Source organism: Centruroides vittatus, unplaced genomic scaffold (assembly GCF_030686945.1).
Source record: "Centruroides vittatus isolate TY-2023 unplaced genomic scaffold, ASM3068694v2 contig_370, whole genome shotgun sequence".
NCBI lineage: Eukaryota > Metazoa > Arthropoda > Arachnida > Scorpiones > Buthidae > Centruroides > Centruroides vittatus.
In genome coordinates, this window is record NW_027122193.1 from 2,091,126 (window position 1) to 2,115,995 (window position 24,870).

At 28.6% G+C, this 24,870-nt stretch overlaps 1 protein-coding gene across 1 annotated transcript in view; it reads right to left on the reverse strand.

Moving 5' to 3' along the window:
- LOC136975303 (oxysterol-binding protein-related protein 11-like) overlaps positions 1-24,870 on the reverse strand; it is a 72,530-nt gene that overhangs the window by 2,834 nt on the left and 44,826 nt on the right. The window contains exons 11-19 of the mRNA XM_067270349.1: positions 24,396-24,454; positions 23,095-23,198; positions 17,714-17,847; positions 13,127-13,212; positions 12,979-13,060; positions 10,191-10,338; positions 8,650-8,760; positions 3,408-3,568; positions 2,471-2,587 (exon numbers count right to left, since the gene is read on the reverse strand). Coding sequence (XP_067126450.1) covers positions 2,471-2,587; positions 3,408-3,568; positions 8,650-8,760; positions 10,191-10,338; positions 12,979-13,060; positions 13,127-13,212; positions 17,714-17,847; positions 23,095-23,198; positions 24,396-24,454 — 1,002 coding nt within the window. The remainder of the gene's footprint in view (positions 1-2,470; positions 2,588-3,407; positions 3,569-8,649; positions 8,761-10,190; positions 10,339-12,978; positions 13,061-13,126; positions 13,213-17,713; positions 17,848-23,094; positions 23,199-24,395; positions 24,455-24,870) is intronic.

The window sequence follows — 24,870 nt, forward strand, 5'->3', positions numbered from 1 at the left end:
ATATATAGGGGTTCAAAGGAAAATCCATAATTTTTATAATCCACCTGATGTAGCACCATGGAAGTAATTGGCACCTATATGAAGTGACCACATACAATTCATTGAATGCAATTTTAGCATCCCTAGTAGTGAAATACAGAACCAAAGAAAACTAACTCAAAAATTAACAGAGAAAAGGAAAAATATCAAATTACAAAATAAAACAGCAGAAAAGATTAAGAAAGTATAAACATTTATGCACAAAACAACAGACATAATGCAAAGTTTGTGCAGCACAGATGCAACTGTGCATCATCAGAAATGACACTTCTGGATTCAAGATAGAATTTCATCTTGAACAGCATGCAGCAATGCAAGGGTTACAGAATTACAGGTGTCAAAGATGTGTTCCAAAAAATCTGCTATGGTGGAAAGTTCTGTAGCATAAACTTGAACTTTTGGGTAGCCCCAAAGGAAAATGGGCAACCACAGTGGCCATTCTGTACAACCACCATACTGAATACTGAATCAACAAAATATTCATCCGTACTAATTAAACAATACTGCTTCCTTTTGTAATTGGACTTGTTTCTGAATTAGTTTTCTTTAGTTCCATATTTTATCACTAGGGATGCTAAAATTGTATTCAGCGATTGTGCATGGTGCCAATTACTTCCATGGATCTATAGCAGATGATTTAAAAGTTACAGGGAGTGTATAGACTTTCCTTTGAACCCTTTATATTGTAGGACCAACATGCCTTTACATTCCTTTAATATAATCTCTTGCCATGTTGACAACCTTCTGCCAGATATCTGGAAGATACTAGTAGCAAAGCTTTAAGAACTTTTTCCCCAATTCTTGCATAAAATCTTAAAACCAGTATAATTGTCCTATTAATAATTAATGTCCACGTTGACAAAATATATAATAATTAGTAGCAAAGCTGTTTATTGGTGTCCACCAATGAATGCCCTACTGCTTGGATGATCTTGTTTCGGGTGTAAAAAAGCTTTCCTCTAAGTGATTGTTTGAACAGATATAAGTTGCAAGGACTCGTGTCTGGGAATATACCAGATGTTTGAGGAAGGCAATGGGTGGACATGTTCTGAAATGTTGCTATTTCCTCTGCGCAAAAGGGCAAAAATGATGTTCCAGGAAATGTTGGTAGTACATGGCATGAACAGTTCTGTTCTGAGATACTGTATGATATAATATCAAACTTTGGAATCATATGCTACTACCAGCATCACTTTCATGTTCCCAGGTTCTTGGCACAACTTTCTTTTCAAACAGAAGTTGGGTGCCATCATGCATTGGATTGTTTTGGTTCTAGTTTGTATGACTCATCCATGTTTCATCTAACGCAATTATCTTCTTAAGGAATGCACAACTTTCTCAGCTATAACATTCCAAATGTTCATTTGCAATGCATAAAAGTGCCATTTCGGCACCTCAATGGGTGTCTCATGCTGCAATTTTGTGATACGCAACATGTCTTTTGGCACATGCAACACTGTTGTTTGGCCTGCCTCAGTGGCTAACTGTCTCACTGTCCATCATCAGTCCATCTTCATCAGAAATTCAATTGTCTGGATGTGGAGAGATTCAATGCCAGAATGACTAGAATGTGCTGTATAATCCACACAATCACCTGTTATGCCACTGTTCAATACAGTAATTATCAGTGCAGCATGCTTCTCACAGTCCTTTATAATATTCTTTAACATTTCTTCCACATGACACCTCAATATTTATCCATGCATGTTGTTCCAACTTTGAAAATATTAAGTTAATGATATCAAATTGGACCAACCTAATTCAATACATTGCACTCATCCATCTTTATGAGATGAAGTGATCCACCTATGTACAGTACACTGAACACAAATCTCCTCCCACTACACTTGTTAGAAACAGAATGACATCATTATCTAATAAATATTCATCAAGAGACAGTGATTACTTTCTTTACAACCCTAGTAACTATTCTTGAAACAAAATGAAAGTATTAGTGAAATGTTAATAAAGCTCTCAAATTTAAGTGAAGAGTAAACAATTAAAATTTTACTGATTTAGTTCAAAGGGAAATTATGTCAAATATCATAATTAATAATAAATAATGGAAAATTCCATTTTTGAGGAATATTAATTCAAGAGAATGTAAGTTTATCAGATATGGTATTGAAGTAATATTTAAATTTTGACAGAAGTTACAGAATGGCTTAATTAAGACATGTTTTTATCCATAACTTATGCATTACTTAGAAATATCAAATTTGTATTTTTTTAATAGCAATAAACATACTCAAAATTTAAAAATGTAATATGCAATTTGTCACTCGCAATGTCCTTTTATGCAATTTAATTAAATGATGGGGATTAAAAAATAAACTTTCCATATGCACTAATGAATGTTTTTGATTAAAATCTTATAACTCACTCTCTAATATACAGAAATTATACATTAAATTAAAAGATTTCAACTCACTTCAGCGTAAACTATTTGTATAACACCATTCCACTGCCCATTAATTTTACAGACTAAGTCTCCAAAACCGTTTTTAACTTCTGCAGAAATCCTGTGAAGTTGATCTCCATAAAATGGCTAAATAATCATATAAAAATTTCCATTATTAATACAATTAAAATTATAAACACACAATAAATAATAAATAGTCAAATACTGATAGAAATGTGTACAAAACAATCCACTGTAGATAAAATCATTAAAAAAATTTCTTTAAACTACTGTATTTCATTACTTATAAGATGCACTCCCATTTCAACATAGAATATTTAAATAGTATTTAGTATATTTAATTTAGGCCATCTCGTGCCTTTGGCACTTGCCCCAATTCTTTTTTTTTGTTTTTTAACTGTATTCTGGTTAATTAGAATAAACATTTTGATTCATAAGGGAGAAAAGGAGTTTAAAATAAGTCATTTACAATTAAAATATTCTACATGAATAAATGCAAAAGTTGCATAACTATAGCAAAAAAATAATGATAATAAAAATGTATTTAATTAAACAATCACATATTTTTCAAGATTTAGGCTAAGTAGAAGATACCTGTAGCCTACTACGGGCCATTTGGGAAAATCATTATTCGTACGTGAAATTGCAATTTCCCGTAAAGACGCAGAATGATTTCCCGCAGCCTTTCTTTTTTGGACAAGTCATACCTTACGTGCAATAAAACAAAGTAATTATTTGTAAATATATGTATTAAAATAGCTATCCGATATTCTAATTTTATATATTCAAACTCTTTAAAAATGTGTGTTTACCTTTATATCTTACACAATTATAAATATGAAAAAAACATGTTATCATAAAATAATTATCATCATAAACTACATTTAATACTTAGCATTAAAAAATTTTCTTATAGTAGAATCAATATTATAACTTTTATATTTACATTTGTATGAAACGTAATGAAAGCACTGCATTTTGACTTGCTACAGGAGAGACTTATACGACCTCCCAATTCCATCCAAGGCACTGTAGGAATAGAACGAGCGAAGGCACTTGGGAATGTAAAATTATAAGTTTCACCATGCTCCAGAAGATGAATATTACCTAAATGCAATAATTAATTAAACAAACAAAACACTTAAAAAAAAAAAAGGAAATAGATATGAACTTTTATATTTCGTTACTAACTTTATATAGCATAATTATTAGTAGTATTTACTTCATTAATATATTACTATATATTATAACTTCATTTCATTAACAACTTTTATAATTTCAGCATAGGCCAAGCTGAAATTTTGTTTTATTCATTGAGTTACACTTTAAAGTATTACTAAATACTTTTCATTCAGAAGACTAATAAAATAGAAAATTGTTACAGAAAAATTTAAATTCTATACAAATACAATAGACTCTTGATAGCTCAAATTTTTTTTTGTCCCTTCTAATTCAAGTTAATGAAATTATTATTATTTTAATGAGATTGCAAGTATCACAATGCAAACGATATAGTTAGGCTTGAATACATTAAATTTTAATATTTTTCTTAGGTATAAAATAACAAACATTGGCACTATTAGTGAGCGTGTTATGCAAGTTTTCATCAACAATTCATTGCCTCTTTCTCAAGAATACTTTCAATGCAGTTGCCTCAAAAAGCATTTTGTTTTATGAATGATGGGCTTTCTAGAAAACTATATGTTTGCTGACTTACCCTGTTCTCCTACTTAAGGGATTTGTCCAGGGCAGCATTTATTTCTCTTCAGCTTCATTGCTTGTTTCTAGCACTTGTTTATTTAATTAAGTAGTGATGATGTCTTCAGATAAGTGTCCGCAGACAGTCAATATAAATTTTCACATTATGTTTCTTCACTGCTTGTTACTATAATGAAATTTGTTCAATGTTCTTCAATCTAGTCACCAGATTCTGATGAAAACTCCAATTAATCATCAGCATCAAACTGATGGCCAAAATCTGGTTTTGCGAAGCAATTTGCAATGATGCTTTGTGGAACTTCAATCCTAGCTTTATTAATCATTTGAATTGAATCTAGCAGGTTCACACAAACTCATATGATTCATTTTCAATAACGTGAATAACACCTTTTATACTATAAGCTTTTTGTGTCATAATTTAAAGTTTTGAAATCTTTAGATTAGGAAATCATTCAATATAGAAGTTGTATCTGAAAGCTATAACAGTTCAATTTTCATCACCAAAGCAGTAATTGTCAAATGTGCATTGCAACTGTCGAAAAAAGAATTCAGTTTTTGGCAATCAAGCGAGTGTCCAATTTTTTCAGCCAGTTAGAAACCATACTTCTGACATCATCTATGCTTTATTTGCTGCATAACTTTTTTATAACTAATGTTTTGGCATTACATTTCACATTGAAGCTTTAAAGATTTTTCCAATTAATAACAATGGCAGTTTTTCACTACCTGTCATGTTTTCTCCCAAAAGAAGAGTTGCACATTCTCTGTTTTTTTTTTTTTTTACTTCCATGACATGAATCACCTTTAAACACTATTGTTTTGTCTAGCAGACATTTAAAAAATAAGCCCATTTCACCTGTATTTAGAACCATCATCTGGACTACGAAAATTTTACCAGAAAATTAGTGCTAATCATTTCATGCACTCTCTTCCCACAATTCTTTCATCTCTTCTCACACTTCTGCATTTTTCACACAGATTTTATTGAAAACTATTCCATGCTCCTCTTAAATTAATCTAACCATCTGCTGCATGCTTGAATCCATTATGTTCCAGTTGTCTAAATTGTTCAGCTCTCTCTAAGAAATTTTCATCGACAGGAATATTGTTGATACCGTACAAACCACTCCAGCATGCACTTTTCATTAACTAGATAATTGCATTTACAGGCTTTCTTTTTTATTCTGTCTGATTCTCTTGTTCATTGAAGCTTTCTGAAATCCTCTCCTTGTTATTCAGATAGAGGATATTCAATAAATGTCAAATTCTTTTGCAAGGTTTGCCTTTTTTTTTTTTTGCTTTCCTCCATAGTTTTTATAATAGATACATTTGCTGCCATCAATAAAATTTTCTGTTATTTACCATTTCTATTTACTTTGGAATAAAAATGGTCAATATACCAATTAACTGTTTATTATCCATGATGAAAATATCAACATACAAGTCAAACTGTACAGTGAAATATATTCTCAATTCCAGCCAAATTAATGCTCACTGGCAGCAAAAATTTTAAATAATACAAATGGCAGAAAGACATCTTGCACTTTAAGAATTTAGAACGACCAAAAATGCTTAAAAGATTATTGTCATGTGCCACAATTGTACATCAATTACAGGTATACCTCGCCTTACGTCGGTAATTGGTTCCAGGAGTGGCGACGTAAGTCGAATTTTCTTGTGTAGTTACGACGTACGGTGGAAAACGCCAATAATGAACACTTAAAGACCGCTAAATAAGACAACACAGAAACACAGATGTTTTCGTGTTTCGTTCTCTAGGATTTATGATGATTATATTAACATTTACTGTAAATGTACATATTTTAATATGATTTTATGTGCTTTTAATGCTTTTCTAGTGATATTACGACTTCAATATTTGTGGCGGACGGATGTAAAGTCGAATAAAATGACTTAAACTTGATTTTTATTTTACCATATACTTTTTTGACAAACGACGTATAATCGAGAATGATGTAACACAAGGTATACCTGCAGATGGAAAAAGATACATTATTTTTGATTATTTCAACAGAAATAATTCCTGTATCATGTCAACTAAATTAATGGGCATTTTATGCAATTATTATAATATATTAAAAAAATTTCAAAAAAATCAATCCATTTACATATGTAAATATTCTAATATAGTACTGTGTAATAATCATTTTAAAATAAGTTATTCCAAAGACTTCCCAAGCACAAGCAGAATATAAATTAAGTTGCACTTTTATTGAAAGACCCACTTCAAAATACAGGCAATTTCATATAATAGGTTTTCTGATGAGGTAGTGAACAAAAAGTTGAGAAACTTGGGTTCACAAACGAGCTGAAATGTGTATTACCCAAATTATCTCAGGTACTCAAGTAACATAATATTGGTACCTGGATACAAAAGTTTCTAGTGTTCAGCAATACGTGAGCATATATTCTCCTTAATAACAAAGGAAACAGCATTTAATGTCAATGTAGTAAAATGTATCCTGTTTCCACCCACCATTTTAAATTTATGCAACACCAGTTATAATTTGATTAAATCAGGATTAAATTGTTATTCCTGTAGACCACCTATAATTTGTTGGAAATGCCAACACAGTATGAATGTTTAATTCCAAACTTATGAGTTTGGCTAATAACTCTGTAATACCTATATCAGTGACTTAACTTGCTTTCTGAAATTCATTACATTTAAAATTTTCAAAATCTAAAGATTAAAAAAATGTACATCAACTGGATGGAAAGATAAACAACGAATGATTTTAAAGTGCTAGGATTTGATTAATTTGCATTTAAGAATAAAATCATTAAAATTTTGAACTCAATATTGCACATCCAGAGTTGTAATTCTATCCAATACCAAATTTTCAACTTTGTGATGTGTCCATCTCTTTGAAAATGCAAACAAATCACAGAAAATTAGACATGAAATAGTCTTCAGATCTTAAATTTCAAGTTAGCAAAAATGTGATCTCAAAACTATTTCAATCTATGGAAACACAGAATGCATGAGTATATGAAAGTTAAAAAAGTTTAATTTAGAGAGTCCAATATATTATTTTCACATAAAAACAAATTTATACACTATAATTTAAAAAAAGAAGCAAATAAAACAAGATGGTTATGACATCATTTTGTTATCTCCTGTGTATAAACAAAGTGAAACATTGCACAGCCAAGCTAGAGCTATCCTTTTTAAATTTTTTTTTATTTTAGTTGTCAAAATTCATTACCATAAAGTGAATTTTGATATAAAAGTAATGAGTTTACAACTTATTAGGATAGCAATTATGTCATGCATCTTAACTGTCTACATTTCAAAAATAATCATGGCAAATTTACCTTCAATTGATTTATTTGTCTACATTAACTTATGACTATAGCTATCTAACCAAAGATAAAGTGTATTTGTTAAATGAGTTTTTTACGACATATTTATATGAATATTAAAATCGGTATGCAAGGTATGCTCTTATAAGCAAAACAGAACATGTGTTTCAAAAATGTGAAAACAGTTTACATATGTAAAGACATGCACTTATTTTAATGGAAATATGCTATGTTCTAAAAAGTTCTCTCTTGATGAAAATAAAATGAAAATGACCATAATTCATTAAAGCCTTTTTTAAATGACAGGAAAAAGCATTTAGAATCTTATAAATCACAGGTATCTCTCCTATAACATGACACTTCTACAACAAGGTTTGTGAATTGGGGAAATCCCTGTACAACAGTTCAAAAATTGTAGACGTCTTACACAATGTCATAATTTTTAAGTGCAAACAGTCATTTGATATTTATTTTATTCAAGCAAGCATGAGTTTTGTTTCATATTTACCCATGAATTTTAGAATATTGAAATTTTCAATGTTGTTTCAAGTTTTTCACCCAGTTTTCTTTAATGAGAGCTAACTATATAATTTTTCTTCTTCCTTGTCCTAGCTTCCTATAAATCAAGTGTCACTGTCATCAGTGATAGCACTCCAAATGAACCTAAAAGACTGTCACTATGTTGTTTTTATATATTAAATTAAAAAATACTGCATAAAAAGATTAAATTTTTAAAGATCTTTTAGGCAAACACCAATAAATAAAAATATCAGATTTTATGGAAAAAAAAAGTAGGGAAAAATTATGATGATGTTGCTCATACTTCAGATTAAGGTCTACAGGAAAGCTCAGTTGATGATACTTCGCCGAAAAGAAAAATGTTCTAATTTAATGGTGTTTAGCAGTGAAGAAAAAAATTAATGTCTTTTGATTTTGTTTTGTTAGTTAATTATTGATTGCTTTAATAAACATGTTTCTTTTAATCATATGAAAAAGAATAGTATACTTTTGCTAACTTTTGAAACCTAATCATATGTTTTGTACTAGTCCTTTGTTTCATATAACAGATAAACATAACAATTCTTTTCAAACCTAAGTAGAATGTTATACAGGGGATATCTGTATATATAAAATATACAAACCTTCTCCTAATAAATTTATTCCTATGGATATTCCAAGAAATTTGGATTTAATAGTAATACAAGCTTCTGCAAACATTTTCTTTTTCTGGCATTCAATATAAAAGGAAGACACTGTAATATAAAAATGGAAAACATCACAAAAGTAAGTATTTATATTAAATATTACCAGAGTAGAGAAAATAATATGTAAAAACTTGTGTAAATTGTAAATAAAGATTATTAATATTAATCTACTCAATTTACATCATCAAATATATCTAATTTGCATAACTAATATATTACTATATATTTAAGTAACATAGTTGAAAATCGTTTGTTAAATTTTTTAAATAGTAATAATAATTTATTTTTATATAAATCTTCCTATAAATGACACCTAACAATTTTCTTTTCTATTAAAACATATAAAATTAGTATACAGCATTTTTATGTATTACTTTAATTAATCTATTTACTCATTGGAACTATTACACTTATTGCAGATCAAACAAAATATGATAGAGATAAATTTTTGCTTTTTTTATTCTTCTTTTTGTTATGAGGCAAGGGGGAGAAGTATGTGATCTTAATAAGATCAAATACATAGGTCTGTTCTACACCAGTGTCCAAAATTAAGGCAACAAACACAAATTGTAGGATATCTCGAAAAGTACAGTGCTAATGAAAGTCCCCGACATGTTTAGTAGTAGATAATAGTATAGAAATCACATTGTGATTTAACACTGTTATTCTGTGTAAAGAAAATGCTGTTAGAATAATGTTCAATAAAAAAGATGTGAGTTGCAGCATGTGTTCAAAATGCCACCTTTTTGGATATATGCTCATACTCTTTTCATAAAGTTATCAGCCACTTTACCTAGAGCTGACACTGGCACATTCTAAATTGCTGTAGCAATACTAACTTTAAGTTCCACTGTATGAGAATTACAGCAATATACCATTCCTTTAAAATAACCTCATAGGAAAAAAATCCAGTGATCTTGGAGACCATAAATTAGTTTTGCAGCTGCATCTAGAGGGGCCTGTTGCAGCCAACAAACTTGTTGAGCAGTATGTATACTGCTCAACAATGAATATAAGCTGGACCTAGGAAAAAAACACATCACTTGCAAAACCAATAATTATCTACTACAACTAAATCAGACTGTGCTTGTTGAAGTCAACATGAAACTTGAATCACAAACCACAAGAAATGCTGCCTGTTGAAAAAAATATCTAGTGGCTACATTGTGTACAATAATGTAGACATTTGAAGATCAAGTTGCATGACTTTTCAATTGTACTTTATTTGAAAAATTTGGATGAAATTTTGTATATAAATACTTAATGCCATTAGGGGTTAAATATTTTTAAATACTAAAAAACTATTTTATTGTAGTTTGTATCTTAGGAAATGATAACTTGATAAAAATGAGAGAAGAATATTTTACATTTTCTTTACAAAACATTATAAAATATTTTTTACATCTTCAAATGGCATCTCAATTGCTATGTATAATGTTTTAATATATAAAAATTTCATCAAATTTTTTATTACTTACTTAATGGATGATGTGAAACTTGTTCTGCTACAAAAGTAACTGGTATGTATGATGAACTAGAATCTTTCTTATCATCATTTGGAATCTTCCAAGAGCATTTAAAAGTTTCACCCAAAACAGGATTATAAGGTTTTTTTGCAACAGATCCCTATATTAATTAAAATTCATAACAATAAGATGTAAATGTGTTACATTTAATAAATATTTTCAATAAAAATAAAATTATTTTACAAAAATTATATAGATTTTAATTATTTAGAACAGCAAGAAAAGTGATCAAATAACAAAGTCTGAATTATATGGATAAACACGAAATGTATTCATTATTAAGTCATAAGCTTTTATATTTCTATTTAAAAACACCAGCTTGTGAAAATTTATATCAGACTTGACAAAAGATATTAAATGAAACATCACATATTTTTTAAACAAAATATTAAAATGATTATTATTATTTGGTAATAATTCTGTGATTATTAAACTGTGCTTACAAGAATTTAAACTTATTATTATAATATTAACTTAGGACATAAAAAAATTGTTAATATAAATTTTTAAAAATTTTACCATAAGTACTTTCCATAAAGAACATTTTTTTTAAAAACATAATTTACAGAGAAAATACAGGTATCTCTTGTACAACACGGCACTTCTACAACATGATTTTACTCTAACACTGTTCATAAATTGAGGAAATCCACATAAAACACGGTTTGAAAATGGGGAAAATCCCCTGTATAACAGTTTCCAGTTTCATTCTAACATGGTTTGAGAATTTTAGAAATCCTCCATATAAAATTTCACTATTTTTAAGTGCAAAATGTCTTTATTTGATTTTTCTTCTTCGAGTAAGCAAGCATGCACGTTATCTCAAATTTGCCCATGGATTTTAGAATATTGAAATTTTCAATTTATTTTGTACCTGTCATCAGGTTTAATGTAAACTGATAGTTAGTTAATTAATCTATATATATAAAAATGAATGTATGTCTGTCTGTCTGTCTGTGTGTGTGTGTGTGTCCTTCATGCACTACCACACCGTTTATCCGATTGCCATGAAACTTTGGGAAGTTGTTTAATACACTCCCGCGAAGGTTTCTGGCACACGTGAAGACCACCATTTCCCCCCTTTCAAAAACATATTTATATATGGATTAAGGCTTTTATGTCCAACAGATGGCGCTAACTTCCGACGACTTAAGTTTGCTTTTCTGTGAGGCATTATGCTTTTCTGTGAGAATGGACTAAAGCAGATCATTTTCTATCTATCTGTATAAATAAAATATAACGTTCGTTTGTTCCTACAGATTCCTTTGAAATTTTGACACAACGTTGCATTCGAATACGCATGTGTTTTTATATAATATACATGTCGAAATTCCCCCCACTGGGAGGGGGGGTGTGAGATGGACAGGATTATGGCTTACCGTGAAGAACTTGGCTTCTATTATACTATTTTAGATGCGGTTTTTTGCGTTTTTAATTGCGTTTTAATAGGTTACGTCAACAGAATATACACTAAAAAGGGATTTTTCGATATTCCCCAGCGGGGAGAGGGACAGGATTAAGGCTTACTGTAAAGAACTCGACTTTTATTATACTATTTTAGATGCGTTTTTGATTGCGTTTTAATAGGGTACGTCAAGAGAAGTACACTAAGAAAAAATTTTTTGAAATTTCCCCCACGGGGGAAGTGTTATACATTTATAATAGATACATTTTGAGCCACAACAACGCATGGCCGGGTCAGCTAGTTGGAAATAAATTATTTATTGCTTTTAATAAACATATTTTGGGAAAATAAACTGATTTTCTAAGGCTGATCTTGTGTCCGGAGACAGTGTAATAAGTCTAGGAATAAAGAGGCCAACTTAGTGCTCACAAATATAAACATATTTCTCTTAGTAACGAAAAAGAATAGTATACTTTTGTTAACTTTTGGAACCTAACCCCATGTTTTGCATCAGTTCTTTGTTTCGTATAACATGGATTTGCATAACATAGCACTTTTTCAGAACGTAACTACCGTGTTATACGAGGGATACCTGTATATACATGTTGCTGATGAGCAGATTTTTGTCAATCAGACCTTTAGTATGGCCTTCTGTCATTGGATGATTTTTAAAAACTGTTCAAGTGGAAGGAACTCATGAAATCATTGCACTTTTTGTGTTGTACTTAATAAAAAATTTTATTTTTATTCTTCATCTCATTTAAGAAACTTTGTAATTATCCTTTAGAGTGTTGTCTACATGACTGTACTGCAACAATAACCATAAATGTAGGATAATTTTATCAAATTGTTTACTAATCAATAAAATTAAACTAAAGCAAATCACAAATTATTGTTAAATACATTGAATTTATTTGTTATTTTTTCCATCTACTTTTGGAGACATTTTGTTTCTTCCATCATAAAATATAAATCCATTTTAAAATGTAAATACTGTCAGCCAACTTTAATCAACTATTTGTTCTAGTTAAGACATTATATACTGTGTGATAAATTTCATCAATCACATTTCATTCAAATACATGAAAATGCTATGAAAATATAAATTTAAGTAAAACTATAATCTTTACTTTTTAATGTGACACCATATATTTAGAGATTATCATTATCATTAATATTCTTTACCTTATTGTTAAAATATGTTCATTTTAACAAAATGATTTTCAGTATCTTTTTTAGAACAGTTAAATCAATCACTTTGACAAACAATAATATACTTTTTTACACAATTAGATTTAACTGATATTAAATGTTTTAACAGTGATAAAAACTTACTTTTTTTCCAGCATGAACTGAAGTTAGATACCATAAAACAGCAGCAACCATCCTCATTTCTGGAGTTGGTTCATCTGCTATCCTATAAAATTAAAATTATATTATACTTATTTTTATATTACATATAATTTATACAAAAAAGTCTTACCTTAAAAAATAATCTGGATGGCCCATAAAATTAGCATACATTTCCAAAAGTGAGTGTGGTTCTAGCAGAAATGTAGGAAAAGAAACCTAGGTAAGTATAATTATAAATAAAATATTTTCCAGTTAATCTTGCTTTATTATAATTTTATTTTTTAAATTTTTGTTTAATAAATTATATATTATCTGTATGTTATTAATTGTATAACTGAGGACAACTTTCATAATCTGTCATCATTCCAGCTACATTGTAAGACTGAAACAGTGAATCAAACTAATAAGATAATTTGTTGGAAATAAATTCACATATTTTAGGATGTAACTACCGTAAATATTGTCAAAATACTATCATATTTAGTATGTATATACAGTATATTAAAATTTAAAATATAAATTAATAATGTTTTAATTTAGAAATCAAATAAATATATTAACATAACGCTGTCTTGATGCAGTAATTTTTACAAAAACCTACAAACTTAAATGTTTATAAAATTTTTTGCAAACAAGAACATATGAATGTCGTGATTTTATTTAAATAGAACAAGAATGAATTGGAATTAACAAATACTGTACACATTTACACATACATTAAAATTTATTAAAACTAATTTTAGTATAAGTAATAAATAATAAATTTTAAAATAATAATGATACACAAAAAAACAAAGTAAATTTTTACATTATTTTCTATTCCAATATCATTAACATCTCTATCATATTCTATTTTTTAATTAAAAAAGTACGTTTATTATAAGTGAATATACATTATAACTGAAAAATCACTATTTATTTTTAATGATCATAAAACAAAACCTTTTCAAAAAGTAAAAAACTGAATTTAAAACTTTTATTTATTTAAAGTTTTTGTATGAAGTATATAACTTACAATAAATAAAATAGTGTCACAGTCTTTCTTTGTCAGTTTAATTTATACACAATTATAAGGTCGGTCAAGTCGATCTGATAGCACGCTCCACAGAAGCAAATCAAATATTAATTTTGTTTAAAATAAATTTTATAAATTCTTGGAATCAAGTAGTTGTTCAGAAGAATTTTTCGCTGAATATAAAGTAAGGGATGTGGTTTATAGATTCCAGAGGAACCACGTAGTTTTTACTATAGCTTACAGTAACTGTAAACGAAAATGTTCAGTTCCCATTTGCGCATGCACATGCACATGTGCAATGAATGGATTGAAAGGATCGTAGTCTCCAATATATATTGTCTGACAGACACACATAAGTCCTAACATAAGCACTTCACTACTATAGTGGAGCATGCCATATATACATACATGAATCAGTGTTTATTAGCTAATCGATAAAAAAATATCAAATTTTTTTTTATTAAAATGACTTTAAAAGTAGTAATAAGAAGAAAAGTAACCCTATTTTCTGTTAAAGTATAATTTGATTCTAAAGTGATTTATCCAAAATCAATTCAATGTTTCATAATATTAACAACAAAACTAAAAACTAGATTCATTTTTAGATAACTTTTAACTTGACATTAAAAAAATGCAAGTTATTTAATAATGTATTATTTTTAATCAAAAATTTATCTTCAGCTTAGTACAAATATTAGTTATTCATTCTTCATTAAAAATGTAAATAATGCTAAATTGATACACTTAAAATTCAGATTACTACTAAATCTCCATTAAAAATTACTATATATATATATATATATATATATTTTATTATCCATAAATGTCCGTCAATAATAGTGCTATTATGAACAGGAAAAAAACTGTAGTTACAAATCCATTAAAATGTAGCATCTTAATTGGTAGGTATTTGCCTTACCACAATGCAAAATGCATTTGCTACATATCATATCTCTTACTAATTTGATGCTAAACTTTAGAATCAATGTAGCATCATATAAATGAAAGAAGATATACAATAGATCAATTTTTTCATTTAACAACACAATTTATGAATGAAATTCTTGATTTAAAAAATATTTCTAACATAAGATATTTGGCAGTTCTGTAACCATGTATACTCTTTAGAATGTACAGGAGTATCTCTTTTAGTGTGACTAATGTACTCCAGAAAATTACTACAGAAAGAGACGATATTGAACTTAAATTTTTAAATGTTTGGATAGTTTTTTCCCTCTTACTAAAACGAATTTGCCTGCCTTTCTTTGAAGTTCAAGTAACACAATTACATTTTCTAATGCTCTCTTACTTAAATGCTATATTTTTCAATTGAATTGTTATTCAAAATTATGCCAAAAGCAGACATTTTAAAAATAGGCTCAAAAGTTCAAATTTAGTGAGGAATGAGTGATTAAATTGCCACTAGCCATTTTACCCATTCTTTGCAAACTAAATTAAAAGCATTAATGTCAGCAATGTATAGTATAGTGTTCTTTTGCCTTCAAGTTTTTAATCACTAAATAGGTATTTACGAGGCATGTTCAAATGGAAATGATTTGAAGCGTCGCATGTGAACAGTTTTCAATGTATTTTCGTGAAACAAACGCGATAGTGAAGGTTTATGTACCACGCATGTGCAACCAGATTTGTGATAACTTCATTCGTAAGGACGTGGCATTCATTTAAAAATGGCTGGTGTGGATGCAACTGCGTCCAAAATGGATCAGCGAGCTGTAATTAAGTTTCTAACACTGAAAGGGTATAAGCCGGTGGCTATTCATTGCAGAATGCTGGCCATATGCAGTGACATGTGTGTGTCAAAGCCCATGGTGACGAGGTGGGCGAGAATGTTTAGCGACGGTCAACACAAAACACGGGATTTGCCGCGGCCAGTCAGACGCACAAAGTTGTGACAGAGAAGCTGATTACGGACATTGACACTGCAATCAAGGGAAATCGACGTCAAAACATTCGTGATGTTGCAAATGAGTTAAACGTTTCCATCGGTACTGTTCACAATATTGTCACCAACATTCTGAAGTATCGAAAAGTTTGTTGCCAATGGGTACCCGGCATGCTGTCTGAACACCACAAGAAACAGCAAATGGGCCTGAGTTTACAGTATTTGTTGCACTACAGGGATGATGGTGATGCCTTTCTGCAGCACATAGTGGCAGGGGATGAAACCTGGTGTCACCACTTCCAACCAGAAGGGAAGTCCGTCAGCATGCAATAGAACATCCCGGCTCACCTAGGCCCAAAAAATTCAAAACTCAGCAGTCAGCCAGAAAGGTGATGTTGACAGCATTTTTCAACATGCAGGGACCCCTATTACTGGAGTTTAAGGAGCCGAATGTCTCCATCAATGCCCAACGGTACACCCAAACACTTGATAAGCTGCATAAGGCTATCAAAAGCAAACGTCCTTGTATGCAGTCGTTAGGTGTCATCATTCTGCACAAGAATGCAAGGCCACATGTCACCAAGGTGTGTGTCGAGGCACTGGCCCGTAAAAAGTGGGAAGTCCCGGAACATCCAGCTTACAGTCCAGATCTGTCACCTTGCAACTATCACATCTTTGGACCACTGAAGAAAAGTCTAATAGGTCAATGATTTCACTCCGACAATGATGTAAAGGCTGCAGTTCTGAACTGGTTCCATGATCAACCGACATCGTTCTTTGCGGACGGAATTCGTAACCTTCCTAAGCAATGGGACGCCTGCCTAAACACCATGGGTGATTTCTTTTAACAAGCTTTGTATGCATTTCACTCATTAAATATTGTTTTTTCTATCTATGTATTTGTCTCATTTCTGTCCCTATGCATTTCATGGATACACACCTCGAATCACTTTCATTTGAACACCCCTTATATATGAAACTACAAATTTCTAAAAGTGCAGAGAATATGCAACTTATTAAATTTATAAATTAACAGTGCAATTAAAACGAGATAAGTGAGAAAACTGGATCAACATTTATGCTATTTTTTGTAAAAATTTTTTGAAATTAGTTATAAATTCTCTTATACATGTAATCAAATGTCACTAATAAAGTAAGTTAGATACTAGACCACAACTGTAAAGTAAGTATTGCCTTTAAGTGAATCACAGTATTTCTTTCATTTGTCAGTGCCAGTAAAAGCAACTCAAAACAGAATTGCTCTATTATTTATTAGCTGCACAACAGTGCTATGCTTAAAAAAATGCAACAAAAAAGTATAAATAATAAATTTAAAAAAAGGAAGTTTTTTAGTGATTTTAAGAGAAAGGCAAGTCCCAGAAATTATAAACATGATTGAAAAGAACTGTATTAGCAAAGTGTCCTAAAGTGAAGTGCCTTAAAGCAAGATTTACCTACTGTATATTAAGCTAGCTGTGACCGCATTAATTAAATCCTATGACACACAAACTACACAACAGTTAATTTTACACTAAATGAAGTCATACCAAGAAAGATATCCTTATATTTGGTTGAAGCTATCAACATATTTCTAGAATACATAAAGAAATGAATAAAGAAATTATTTGAAAAACATTTTTTTTCTCATTTTCTGATTTATAAAATGAAAATTATTTGAAAATATCTGCTGCAATGAATATGATTAATAGGAATATACTCATTGAAGTAATATAAAAATTTTAAAAATATGTTTTTGATCATTTTTTTGCATGAAAAGAACTATAATTAGACTGCCTTACCCTTGTAAGATCCATTCCTAATTTTAATTTTGATAATAAATGTAAAACAACATTTTTTTCATATAAATCTTCTATTTCAGGAACTGTTACATCATTGTCATCATTTTCATCATCAGTTACTTCACCAGTAACATCTAAAAGAAACTTTTGTTATTTAAAATATCCAGAATTATTCAGATATAATTTAATTCTAAGAATAAATAGAATATACGTATTAATTTTTATCAACATTTTTACATCAAATTCTTTATAAAATTAGTCTTCACAACACTTTTTTTGAATGTTATTTAAATTATGTTAAATTTTAATAAATTATTTTAGAAATTTTATTTATATAGGGAGTTCAAAAATCTTTTATTTGAAAGTAAGATTTATAAATATTAAAAAAAGTCATTTTTCTAAAATTTCAAAATTTTGTTACACAAAAGAATTCTTACAAAATACACAGTTTAACAATGAGTGAAAGGAGTAGAGAATAATAGTTTAATTGGGGCTGCAATTTAAAAAAATTGTAGACTTATAAATTTCCACTGTCGTCTGTTCATCTGTCGTTCCTTAATCTTGAAAATGAAGTTAGATAAATAAAATCCGAGACCAGATATGGAAACCTTAGGGAGAGGAGGCCACGATTAACTACATACAAACATCCAAAGCAAACTGGAAGTCATATTATTTCAATTCAAAACTTTCTCCTGAAAGCAGTTAATAGATGACCGACACGACTCTATTGTTAAAAGTATGTGTACATGAGCAAGACACTATAATATTAACTTGAGATGAAGAGCATATATTTTACATTAAATAAATTAAAAGTATGTTAATCATATTTTTGCAGCCCAGCATTCTGACGATGTTGCAATAAATAATTGCTCATTTTGAAATAAATACTCTATTGTGTAAATTTAGGCTTATTGTCAGCATCTCAATATAAGAAAGTATGTCATTACCTAAAGTTAATGGTATATTTTCAGGCCCTGAAAGTTATTTAAAGGTTTGATGCCTGATTTTAATGAAGAACTATCTTGGAATCTGCAAAATGTAGCTACGGATATAGCTATAATCAACTTAGAGTTTCCAGATCTGTAACTATAAAATGAATAAGAGAAAACATGGATAAAAATTATGATCCTCAGCTAAATTAAAATTTTCTGCTTAGATATCTTTAGCAGGCCTGGGAGTACTATTTCCCCTCTGAAAAAGTGAGAAAAGTGAGTTGAAATACAGAAAAAGTGAATAAAAAGTAAGTGCAATAGTGAAAAAACAAAGTGAAAACACAAAAGGAAAACTCAGCAAAATAGCAGTAAAAATTGTTATTTTCTTTTTGTTCTGTTATGGTTAAACACATTTTAAAAATTATATTGTGCTTTTTTGGTCCCCCAAATATTAAAAGCATTTGAGTCGATAAATTTTAAATTACTAATTGCCACTGAATTTCTATTTGCAACGTAATATGGTATTTTATTTCTACTATTGTCCTTGAAACTACCACTGAAGGTGAAACAATAAATTCTTCAAAAGATCAAAATATGCAGAACAGCTGGATAGATCAATCATCATTTGTTTCCTTTTGATATAAAAGTTGTTTATTAGTTTTAAGTACTGTCTCCTCATTTACAAGTTTCTGTGAATTTGAGATTTCACACCTTTATGTAAATCAACAGTATTGGGTCAATTCACATAAAGGTGTAAAATTTCGAATTCACCACATAATGTGTAAGGAAAAGATTTCTTTAATTCTGAACCGAAAGTTGTTTAAAATTTTTATGGAAATGTGAGATTCCGGACAGGTCTAAGTCGTCACGAAAGACGTTAATTTAGAGAAAAATTTATTAGTTTAAAAAACATAGGAAAAAATCATTTATAGTCGGACACCCATTGTTTATATCAAACTTCGACGCAAAAATTATATATCGCAGAAGGAAGTCGTCTTATGATTGGTGGAAGATCAAATTCATTTTTGATTTTGACCTTTCTTGCGCTCCAGGGAGTAGTGTAGCTAGGGCTCTCCGGGCCCAGTGTGAAACCAGATTTGTGGGCCTCCGAAAAAAATTTTTCAGCAGGGGTGTCCTTATTCTGTAATAGTAATCGGAAACGACCAAACAAAAACAAGTAATTTTTTCTGTAAATTTCGGCTTTTGAATTTATTTATTCCATTTTGTGCGAGGTAAAACAAATTAGGTATTTTTTGTTTTGTTTACATAAATGGACTAAAATATGTTTGTGTAGTGGTTATATAGTGTATAACTAGATTAGGGTTGAGTTGCTAGTTTTCCTGTGTAATAGGGGCCCCAGCAGCTTGAGTAGCCAAATGCCAAATTTTGCTTTGTTCTGATTGTCGTGAAAAATTTTTTAGGTCTTTTTTTCCTGTGATTTTGGGGCCCCATGGGCCTATCGCGTGCTGCATCTATCACACCCCCTAGCTATGCCACTGGCTCCAGGTAGGAGTCTTGTTATGCTTAGTAACGTGGGACCAGTCACTTGGAAAGCATAATTGAGGGTGAACGACCAATCAAAATGGACAAAAGAAAGAACAGAAATTAATATAATCCCTGACAATCAAGGACAGCTCACACTCAGTTAATGTTCCAAATAACCAAAACGCCATGTGTCAACGCAAAGAAAGAAAAAAAAAAAAAAAAAAAAAAACAGTTTCTCATCTATTGTGTCAACCTGTAACCCATCCCACTTTGGACTTAAACAGTGTCCCCGATACCAACAGACGAAGTCTCCCCATGCCTTGTCAACACCACTGTCCCGGGGCCACCTTCGATTGACAATCAAAGAACCTCATCAATGCCCAGAATGTCAGAACAACTGATTGTCCTAAAGCAAACTATTTTGTACATAGTGTATGTTTATTATATGTTAAAATAAATGGTTTTTGTCAGATACTTGTCGTCTTTGTCTCTTCCGCCACCACACACATACGAATGGACCCTAGACAATCACTGATGCGCAATGAACTGATTGCCCCTGGAAGTCGGCTTCTCACAGAAACACAGCTTACCTATCATCAAATGTCACGACATGCCACTGCTGAATACATAGTGAACTTAATTACCTTATATAAAACTTATTTAGTTAAATATTAAATAGAATATTAACTTGTTTTATTATTTATTTATTTCAATATATTGAAAAGTAATAAAGTAAAGACAAAACAAATGTACTAAATTTTAAAAAACGAAACCTCAAACTTATGACTTTCAAAGTAGCTTTTTTTTTTTTTTTTTTTTGAGTCCTCTTATCTCAACTACAACAGATTAACAATTGTTCTCATTCTCACCTACTGCAGATTTTTATTTAAGAAAACAAGGATTTAAAAACATTCAGGATCTCATCTGCTTTCTTGTTCCAAATTAAACTAGAGGTGCTGAAGAGGCATTGTCTGTATACAGTGACGGATACAAGGGAATACCATAGGCACAAACAAAAAAAAATTAAAATTTATTTGTTTGAACTTCAAAATGTTTTTAACAACATTTATGATGGAAAATATGATTTATTGGCTCATCCAGAATACAATCACTGTGCACGTTATATAAATAATGACATTAATAAAAGATATTTCATTAATTATTCAAATATTTTTAATTTTTGAATTAGTTGAATTCCAGTCAACTCTTGATATTGAGTTTTATAAAAAAAAAAAAATATATATATATATATATGGATGTAACTAAAATTTACTACTAAGTTACTATGCTTGCTTTGTGATCCCATCACTTTTGAAACTGATATAAAATGCTTGAAGTGCTTTTAAACATTGTTATTACTATTTTTAAGTTGTAATTGCAATGTGTAAATGTTGTGTCAATTAATTTAAATGACAAGCTGATAGTTCCAGCAGACATTTGACAATAGGAAGGATAAAACTGGCTCCAATAGTTGTCTACAAGGAAAGGTCTGTCATAAGTGCTAAGTGCTTCAATCATTATGAAGTTACTTTACACGCATTTTTAAAATACTGTGATAGTGTGCTGTATTTTTTGTCACTCATTTCTGTGTTATATTACATAATTCAAACTGCATTTTTGAGAACATAATCTTAAGTTAGACATTATTTTTGGAAAATCTTCATTAAACTCAAATTAGATTTATATAGATAGATTAGAATTATAAAAATTGAAGAGTTCCACCAAAACAAAGTACAATAAATATGTAAAAAATAATTCTGAAATAAAACTAAATCAGCTATTTAAGTTGAACAAGTTTAACTTAATTAGCTGAATTGATTTTATTTTAAATTAGCCAATCAAAAAATTTATCTGACTTTTACTTTCTTGAAAATTTAGAAAGTTATATTAAGAAATACAACAGATTATGGAATGCTAATATAAAAAAAATGCTAAAAGTGATTGCTGATTTCTCATTTAAGTCACAAAATCAATAATATCGTTAAGTATCGGATGTTTTTCAGTAATCTGAATAATCTTAAAAATTGAAGACTATTCTGATCATCAACTAGTTAACAAAATATCTCTTTCATTAAATAAAATAATTTAAATCATCATAAGATGTAAATGTGCATTTTTTAAAAATATTTCTATTAATGTGTTAAATACAGTTATTCTATAAGTAAAAATTCAAAACTACTAATGCTTTAACTCTGATATTATAACTTAAGCCATATCAATTCCTTTACATTATATATATATATATATTTAAATTATTTGATTTTGATATACAAAGAAAAATCAAACTTTTTGTATATTATTTATTTTGTCGCTTAATTAAAGAAACATAATACTAAAATAGTATCAGTTATAATATCAATTATTTCAAAAAAGACCTCTCAAGAAATGATTATTGAAATGTGATTATCAATATCCTGAACATAAGTAGGTAAAACGTTTATTCTGCTTTCAAAATAATTGAAATGTAAACTGTAGAATCTTATACATTGTGGAATCAAACTTTTCAATGTAAAATGAATATATATAACTTACATTAAAGTTAGTAGAATCATCACAATAATTATAAAACTTGAAAAATTCTCTCTCTTAATAACTGAAACATTATTAATTTAAAAAACAGAAAAAATGCAACTACTTTATAAACATCAGGCACTGAATTTAATAAATAAATTATTCAACATATTTTATTTTATTTTATTTAAAATTGTTCATTATAATATATTAATAAACTTAGAAGGATGTATGTTCTTAAAACCTACTCAACTTAACAGTTTTCAGCAATAGCAGACATCTCTTACTTCAACTAATCCATTACACATTGAGAATCTACTGCATATATTATATATACATAAATTTTGTTTGAAAATATGGATTTTGTCTTAAAATTTAGATTGGAATATTTATGTATTTAAAATATTATTATTTTTATATGATTTCAGCCATTATTAATTGTATAAAACATACCTTGAGCAGATTGTGATTCTTGTATTGATTGTGATTGTGTAGGAGATGATCCTGAGAAAATAACAGAAGACTTCATTTCAGATAAACTATTATATGACTGTCTCCTATAATATTTTAAAATATTTTTTTTTCAGATTTAATATTTTTATTTTTGAAATTTTAAAATTAAATTAATTTTAAATAATCCATTATAAATTTTTGAAATATAATAATCCAGATAAATAGATAAATAAATATTGATAAGACAAAATATAGACATTTTAATATTTCATAGGCATTCAACATTAAATTATAATAAATATTTATGTTCAAATTTTAATTTATCACTATTTTTACATTTCTACATTACATTTCATTATGTGAGTGAAACTGAATAAGAAAATTATTTACTTGAATGGAAATAATTTTGTTGTTATATGATATTGTTAATTATAACACTATTGCTCTTAATTTTATTAACTTGAATCACGATTAATTTGATTTAGAATTAATATCTTAGTACAGGCTTGATTAATCACACATTGATTTTATTACTTAATTATAAATTAAACAATAAAAAATTAATTTCATAAAATATGGTACAGTAAGATTAAGTAACAGATGTTTTGCAATATTTGAAAACAATCTTTTAAATATATTTTTAATTCTTAAAATTACTTTTGTATCCAAATCAAATGAATTCAATATTTATTTTATAATACTAACTAAAACAAAAGAAATATATTAATTCATAGTATGAATGAAAAAACTCATTAAAAAGGAATACCACAACTTCCAAAAGAAATGAATAATTACAAAATGAAAATAAAGTTAAGAACTATATTAGAAAAATCTTAAACAGCATGATAATACTAGTTATAAAAATTAATATATGTTGAATTTGTTGTTAAAAAAAATGTTAAACCATTATTATTTTAGTAAAAAACATAATTTAATGTTGTATACTAAAATAATAATGGTTTAACGTTTTTTTTTTTCTACAACACATTCCCTTATGAATTTACTTTCTATTTAACTATTGTTAGTTAAATAGCTGTTACAGCAATTACAATGATTGCATATAATAAATATTTATACCATATTAAAACTTATGAAATATAAAACAGTATATATATCAAAAACTCAAAAGAACTACATTAACAAAGCATTATTGAGTTTATTTTTTAAAAATATCAATATTATATTGAAAACTAATCATACAGTTTAAATAACCTTTTTCATAAAATGTTTTTTTAACCTTACAATGATTTATTTACATTTCAATTAAATAACTAAATATTAATAATATTTTAGAAATTTACCTTTCTGTTTTTGTTAAACTTTCTTCTACTTTATCTTGATTAACAGTATCATCACTTAACTGAAAATTTAATGTTTTGCATTAGTACAATCTTACTTTCTATAAATTCTCTCATAAAATTAGCTTATTTTTTAAGTTAAATTAAAAAAAAACATATTTTATCAATTCTTAGAATTTAACATTTCAACAATTTTAATTTACATTATAATTTTTTTCTTTTTAATTTGCTTTTGTCAAATTCTAGATTAATTTTCTTTAATATTTTCTTACAAACTACTGAAAAATAATTATTTTTTAATAGAATATTTAACAGATTTTTAGTTGATATTCAGTTCTGATTATATCATACAAGATGAAATATAGACCAAAAATGTTTGAATCTAGCACATCCATTAATATTAATGATATGTAATATACAGTTGAGTCTGCATAAGTCAACATCCCAAGGTGAAGTGAAAATGTGTAGAGTTATCCAA